Source organism: Tupaia chinensis, unplaced genomic scaffold (assembly GCF_000334495.1).
Source record: "Tupaia chinensis unplaced genomic scaffold, TupChi_1.0 Scaffold000528_1, whole genome shotgun sequence".
NCBI classification, from domain to species: Eukaryota; Metazoa; Chordata; class Mammalia; order Scandentia; family Tupaiidae; genus Tupaia; species Tupaia belangeri.
The window spans coordinates 283,182-291,114 of record NW_006160041.1 but is presented as its reverse complement, the minus strand read 5'-3'; the positions used below and the strand labels follow the sequence as shown (position 1 = coordinate 291,114).

The 7,933-nt window shown below is 43.2% G+C and overlaps 1 protein-coding gene across 2 annotated transcripts in view; it reads right to left on the bottom strand.

The window, feature by feature from the left end:
* FLVCR2 (FLVCR choline and putative heme transporter 2) overlaps positions 1–7,933 on the bottom strand; it is a 70,149-nt gene that overhangs the window by 12,430 nt on the left and 49,786 nt on the right. For both annotated transcript variants that reach the window (XM_014591069.2, XM_006157038.3), the window contains 2 exons: positions 2,553–2,620; positions 1–53 (listed from right to left, as the gene is read on the bottom strand). In XM_014591069.2, coding sequence (XP_014446555.1) covers positions 1–53; positions 2,553–2,620 — 121 coding nt within the window. The remainder of the gene's footprint in view (positions 54–2,552; positions 2,621–7,933) is intronic.

Genomic DNA, 7,933 nt, shown 5'->3' with positions numbered 1-7,933 from the left:
ATTCCTGCAATGACGATGGTCAGGCCAATTCTTCCAGCATTCACTTCTTCCCCCTGGGGAAACCACAGCCCCAAAGATAACTCAGTGATCAGACAAGACACAAGACAGAGCGCCGTCACCATGGGGTACAGGGGTAAAGGCACGTAATTCAGGCTCCATTAGAGTCAGTCTTCAGAAAAGTATCAGGACGAAATGGCCTGTAAGAAGCTGCCAGGGAGTAGAAAACCCCGTAAGTGGCTCCTTCCAGCAACATAACTCCTGGATGATGTGTATACATGACAACTAGATGCTGGGCTGACAGGCAAGAACCAAACCCTGTCTTTAGAATCACTAGAAAAAATGGGTCCGCCATTTGTGTCATAGTTAAGGCAGCTGGATCCACCATGGCTAATGACACATTTTTCAAGCCCTGGATCCAGTGGCTTGAAAAAACACACCCAGCTTCTGTGTGTGTGTATGTGTTTGTGCACGCATGCATATGCATGTGCCCAAAATCTAGAAAAGAAAAATGGAGTAGAAGGAATTATAGCATGACCATTCTCCCTTGAGAATGTGCTGTCTCACTTTCTCTCTCTCCTCTCTATCTCTTACCTCTCCTCGGTGAGTACACACATCCTTTAGCAATAAATACATTAATTAATTAATTAAATCCTTGGGACCAGACCATTGCAGAGTAATAAATGTAATACTCTGTGAGATTAATTCCACAGCAAAGCTCCTGGTTCAAGTCCAGCAACTTCACTGCATATTCTGGGCACAAACCTGCCTATAATCCAGAGCTGGCTGAAGACTAGAGGTGGAATGTGGTGTTGAAGCCCTGTTGGAGGTCCTCTCTTTCTCTCTCTCTCTTTCTTGGTTGTGTTCATAGAAGAAACAAATAAATAAGCTTAACAAAACTTTAAGTAATGGGAGTGCCAGCAGATGGCATAGTGGTTATGTTGTTGTACTCTCACATGGCTGACTGTGGTTTGAGTCCTGGACCTGATAGCTTGAGAATCACACTGGACACATGTGCCTGCATGCCCAAGATCCCACGAGGAGAATGGAGAAGGGCCCTGGTGTGGCCATCCCCCCTGAGGGGCGATTGCTCACTTTTCCTCTCACTGTCTCTGTCTCTCTCTCTGTGATGAGCACATGCACCACATCCTATGGCAAAAACCTCTAAAAAGAAAATTAACTTATGGAAAACACTATATATGTATATGTATTTCTAAATGGTCCATCCTTAGGTTTTCTTTTTCTTTTCTTTTCTTTTTTTTTTTTTTGAGCTATTATTATCAAAAGGAATGAGAAGATAATCGTTCTATATTCTTAAGTGTTTACTGTGAGTCAGACACCATGCCTAAGATTGTACATTATTATCTCTTTTAATATTCGCAATTCCCCACCACAGGGTTAGGAATCAGTCTTCCCCATTTTACATATGAAGAATATGAGACAAAGGACGTTAACCTACAAGCCCCAAGGTCACAAGGCATATATTAAGAACAGATCTAGAATTTGAAATCAACCTCTCAAACTCCAAACTGGAATTCTTAGCCATAGCAGCCTACTACCTCTGCAAGTATGAGATCCTAGCCTTTCAAAAGATGGCTGGACCCGGTATTCCTGACTCCAGGACACTAAATATCCCATTCTCAGCATCCAGTCCTCACTGGTTCTGAAAACATGTTTTGTTTTGTTTTGTTTTTTAATTTTTATTTTTTGAGAGGTTTTTACTATAGGGCACGTGTGTTTGTCAGAAAGACAGAGAGAGACAGAAAGCGAGAAATCACCCCTCAGTGGGGATGCTCACACCATAGTCCCTTCCCCTCCATTCTCCTCTCGGGATCTTGGGCACACACGCACACATGCCCAATGTGAGTTTAAGTCACCAGGGCCAGGACTCGAACTGTGGTCAACTACATGGGAGTCCAGCGACGTAGCCATTACGCCATCTGCTGGTCCCATGAAAACATGATTTAAATGCTTTCAGTTGAGCAACTAAGAGTTCAAAATTAAAGCTTGCTCATATTTTATATGAGATTAATATAATTGTGTGTATATATGTGTGTGTGCGTGTGTGTGCATGTGTGTGTATGTATTTACAAACTGTTTTGCCAGACACCACAGAATGTACTTTTTAATGTGTCATATAAAATAAGTATGATATTAATGTATATAAGAATTATTTATTCAATTTTATTTATTGTTATTATTCTTTTAATTTGCTCTAGGACATGTGCACTCATGAGAGAGAAAGTGAGAAAGTGACATTATTTACTCTCTAACCCTAAAAGTAATCTTGTAAGAAGTTAATTAAGCTTCTTTCACAAAAAAAGAGAATGTGCACTCTAAGATGCTAACTAGCTTGTCACACCATCACACAATTTATTCCTACCAAAGCTGGTGCCAAGACCCAGAGCCATCTCCCTCCAAGTCCCATAAGCATGCCAGCATATCACACTGCCTAAAACTGGGGGAACCAAGCTAACTGTCATCCCAGCTCTTGTCAAGACAGACTTAGAAATCAGACGGTCTCCCGCCTCAGCATGCTCCGCAAACTCCCTTACCGGGTAGTGCAAGATCACCATGCGATTCAGCAGAGTAGACAGGGCATAAAAAGCACCAGCATTCAGACCTGAAGGAGGGAGGAAGAAACAACATAACAGTCAGTCTTCCCCTGGGGTCACTGCTATCGGTAACTTCTCCCCTCAGTGTTAGGGAGGTCAGTCATCCTCATCCCCACTGCCACTCTGAGTGGCATCAGAAAGGCAAGCTCCAGGGAGTTCTGAGACTATTCTGCGGTTTTTCTCAAAGAAATACCTCAAAACCACTAGAAATAGCCATCTTAACCTTTCCTTAGCTACACAACTTTGCACTCTAGTCTGTTTAACCTCCCTGGAAAAAAAGGCTCTATAAAGTATTGCTTCTAGTGGAATCATCTACATGCTTCTTAAGCTTTAGCTAGATCCAGGGGGTCAGTGGGACAATTGCCCCCCCCTCCCCCAAAGCCTCCCCCTTCTGTAGACTGCTCCAGACTCGTGACCCTTGACACCATTCCTCTGCAGGTAGTTTCTCTCCTCTTATTCCATTTCTCCTCCAACTTTCTTCTCTGAGTCCACATCACACAACATCACACAGAAGAGATGCTAAAGGGTGAATAGTTGACTCTCCCACTGCATCAACTCAACAAATAAATAAAGCACTAGAATGTACTGCTAGACAGTGGCCCAACAGTAAAACATGACATTATGTGAGTCAATCCTACACCAGAAGGTTCCATGTTTACATCCAAAGACCTCCTTGGGTGTGCCCATACCCATGATCTAGGACTGGCTGATGCTGGGGGGCAGATCATAGCATCAGGACCCTATTGGAGGTTCGCTCTCTTTCTCTCTCTCTGTCAACATGGAAGAAAGAATCTTTAAATAAACAAAACAAAACAAAAAACAAACAAACAAAAATCATAGAGCCAGCAGGTAGTATGTGGTGGTTAAGGTGCTAGACTTCCATGCAGCTGATCATGTCTCAAGTCCAGACCCAGTGGCTTGAAAATCATGCCAATAGCATGTGTGTGCATGGCCAAAATCCTAAGATAGACTTGAGGAGAAAGGCCTGTGACATAGCTATCTCCACTGAGGGGAGCAATTTCTCACTTTCCTTCTCTCTGTCTTTCTCCAACAAGCACACACACCGTGTCTATGGCAAAAACCTAAAAAAAAAAAAAAAAAAAAAAGGGAATCCATGTCCTTAGATTATACAGTAATGTATGCAAGGCCATCCAACAAACTGTTAAGAGTAGTCAAGATGAGATTGGACTTGGACTTGACCCAAAGGAAAACAGGCTTTCTGACCTCCCATCTGTGGCGAGCACTGCATACGGAAGCCATCTTGAGCTATCCGCCATCTTGAAACCATTAGGCTTCACTTCCTCACTGAGCAAATCGTTTCTCAGAAATCATGTGACCAACCGTTCTCCCCGGAAGTGATTGGGTTTCTAGGCAACGGGAGAGATCCACCCACATCAATGATTGGTTTATGCTGTTGTATTTCATTTGCATTTCGGGCAACCAATTGGTTCCCACCAGCTGTATATAACTCGCCATTTTTCCTGAATAAACGAAAGTAGACAGAAGACGACGACTTGATCAGCACCTGGTAGTGTGTGTGCGTGTGTTTGTCCCATCTCTCACTCCCTCCCCCAAGGAACCTGTTCCACGGTCCCGCAGGCCAGGACACCCATCAATATGATTGATGGAGATGATGATCCAAGGTAGCAAAATATACTTAAGTACTAGACATCATTCTAAACACGTTACAATCTTTTTAACAACTCTAGAAGGTAGGTAGTATTGTCATCTCTTTTCATAGATGAGAAAAATGCAGTTAAAAAACAAATACAGTTTCAACTAAACATTGGGGCTCACATGGGTGTCGTTGGAAGGACAAGACACAAAGCCTGCAGGCAGGGCACTCAGGAGTTCGTCTTCAATGGATCCAATCTATAGAACCCCAATCACACAGCCATCCAGACGCTATTCTCTTTGGTGCCCAAGGTGATGGCTAAGGAACAAGAGAAGGCAGGTACAGAAACCACCCTGGTTTAACGCCTCACAGAAGCCACTATTGTTCTTAACAATTCCACGGCATCATTTCCAGGGTCCCCATTAGGCACAGGTCAGTGAAAGGAGCCACTGTACTGAGGGATGCACCAGGAATGGCCTCCTATCTGATAAGAGAAGGTCTCCCAGTCCATTTTTATCAAGACGTCATTTTTATCATAAGCAATGTTGCCTGAATGCAGTTTGACATACTTCTTTTATCAGGTTCCCAGAAATAAGACACAAAGTTAAGTGAAGGTCAAATTCTCATGCAAAGTGAATGAGAACCAACGAACCAATCCTTAATACATAGGTATTTAGGTATTGAGGGGTGGAACTGGATTTGAATCCAGACCCTGTGGCTCCAGGATCTTAGAGAGGGCACAAAGCCCCCTCTCCAGGCTCATGTATTCAAGACAATGGTAAAGGCCCTGAGAGCCCTTGACCTTACTCACTCTACTTCCTACCTTCATGAAGCTGATTCTCAGGCAGGAATGAGATGTATGTTCTGCCCTGTGTGCAAGTACCTCTTACAGAAAGGCAGGTGACTAAGATATTTTCATGTCTGATGATATAGGGCAAGGTAAGCCTGTTGGGTCAGGGCAGAGGAAACTGTAATCTCCCAGAAAAGACCTGGGCATTCCCGCTGTCAGTCACCCAAGAGAAGTGACGGTTGCTGAGGAGGCAGGCTTTAGGCCTGTCATCACTCTGAGCTTCTTTCTCTCCTTTGTCAAAACCAGTTTCTTCAAACTGTGGTCCAGAGTCCATTGGCATTAGAATTCCTGAGAGTGTAAAAACACAGATTTGGGGGGGGGGTCCCACCATAGACCTAGTGAATCATAATCTCCTAGAATGTGGCTCATGAATCATGTTTTATAACAACAGAAACCAGGCTATTTCTAAAAATTACTAGTTTGGGAATGAATGGACTTGGAAATACGGAAGGTCAAAGGCCAGACCCAGGCTCCCAGATGGTGGGATTAACATGAAGGCAGCTGGGATTGGAAAGGGCTTTAAAATCATGGGGTTTAGAGGATTTCAACCCTGCAGCAAATCATAATTACCTGGAATGCTTATAAAAAGCAGATTCCTAGACCCTGACCCAGACTATCTGAATTGGAATTTCTAGAAAAGAGGCATAGAAAAGAGGCACATGCAACCAACCAAACTTCTCTAGAGAATTATCCTCACCCCAGATCGTATCTCTGGGTCTGGTTACTCTGTGTTCCTTTCCCTTTTGCCTTCCCTGAGCTCAAAGTAAAACCTTATTTCAAAGATAAAGCCGGACCTCAGCAAATCTCCTCAGAATCATAAGCTCCTCAGAATCACAAGAAAGCTTCTATACCCATTCGTAAGCCAGGATCTTAGAGAGGGCACAAAGCCCCTTCCCCAGGGCCATGTGGGAAGGACAATGGTAAAGCGAACATCAGTCAAGTAGAAGTTGAGGCTCTTGAATTCAGATGCCAGATACAATAGAAGATGATGCAGAAGCATAGCAGAGTCAAGGCTGGCAGATAGAAAGTAAATAGTATTGCCTTCGAGGACATTTTCTAGAAGTGCTTTTTTCAATAATTCATCATAGCAGTTATCATGCCATTGACGAAAGGACATCAAAGGAAGACATGTAAAAGTAAGACCCAGAGACACATAGGAAGGTTCTTTCCTTCACCCCACCCTACCCCCCTGCAGCACAGCCTTCCTCTGCCCCAGAAGCTGGTAAACTCATGGAATTTCTGGTTCCAGCCCTGAATCTGCCCCCATTGCCAGACTTGGAGAAAGGAGAACATTTTACTGATGAAGCAGCAGTTTTTTACTACTGTGACATTTCCATTTCTGCAACATCAAGCACAAACCCAACCCCTACCCTCTATGTTGAGTTGCCAGGTCTAGAGAAAAAAAAAAAAAAAGGCAAAAAATAAACAAGTAAGAACGGTGCACCTATTTAAATTTGAATAACTTTTAATGTAAATATGCTTCCAATATTGCATAGGATATGTTAGTACTAAAAAAGAAAAAAAAAGTGGTTTATCACAAATTCAAATGTCACTAAATGGCCTTTATTTTCTCTCTCAAGCCTACCTCTAATAAAAGTATAGCCAGAAGTCTCAGCAAAAAAACAACAAAACTTGGACCTGGATTTCCTCCAAAGCCTCCAATTACATTGTATTCCACCTGACTCAGCAGCTTGGAGAAACACTTGGAAAGCCAGTACAAATATAGTACCGGGCCTACCCAACAGCTACGGAAGAATTACTCCCCACTTGGTGAAATCTATCTGGATGACCACAGAAAGAATCGTCAAGTTTACCAGTGCAACAACAATTTGGATGCATGCCATGCCTTTATCCTCAGTTGTTTTAAAAGCTTTCACTTGCATTCAGAGCACTCCAATGGGAAGAAAATGTTATTAGTACTTTCTGTGGGTGGTGGAGGGTATTAGAGAGGTGAAGGATGGACACAGAATGGAGAATATATACTCAGTAATTAGCAGGGCTGACATCAACACTCAGCTCTCCCATTCTTTTCTTTTTTTCTTTTTGGAGAGGTTTTTGCTATAGGGCGCGTGCGCTCGCCAGACAGACAGACAGAGACAGAGAGACAGAAAGCAAGAAATCACCCCCTGGGGGATGGCCCCTCCATTCTCTTCTTGGGATCTTGGGCACACACACACACACACCCGGCATGAGTTTAAGCCACCAGGTCCAGGACTCAAACTGCGGTCGACTACATGGGAGTCCAGCGACATAGCCATTACGCTAACTGCTGGTCCCAGCTCTCCCAGTCTTGATAAGCCAATTCTGAACTCACCAGTCAGTGTTTGAAGCTATTATCCTAGGTCATATCCTTCCATGTCCAGCAAATGTGCTCATGAAATGCTATGGTCTGCTTGATTTTGAGCTACTACGGTCTTAGTTCAGAACAAAATATGAACATCATATGTACAATGTGCCAAGTATGAACTGCTTTGTTCTTCAAAGCCCAAACCCAAACTGTGGAGGGTTGGGAGGCTTGGGGTAATTCTGGAGGATTTCAAAGCATCTAGTTGAATCGGTACATGGCTTTTTGTTTGTTTTCTGCCTTTTGTTTTAATTTGGGGCAAAGACATAGGAGAGGAAAACAAAGATTCAGTTCTATTAAGTGCCAAGTGCCTCCTTTATATGACCTGTAAACCTTAGAGAAAAATCCTAAGATAGACTTGAGGAGAAAGGCCTGTGACATAGCTATCTCCACTGAGGGGAGCAATTTCTCACTTTCCTTCTCTCTGTCTTTCTCCAACAAGCACACACACCGTGTCTATGGCAAAAACCTAAAAAAAAAAAAAAAAAAAAAGGGAACACATGTCCTTAGAT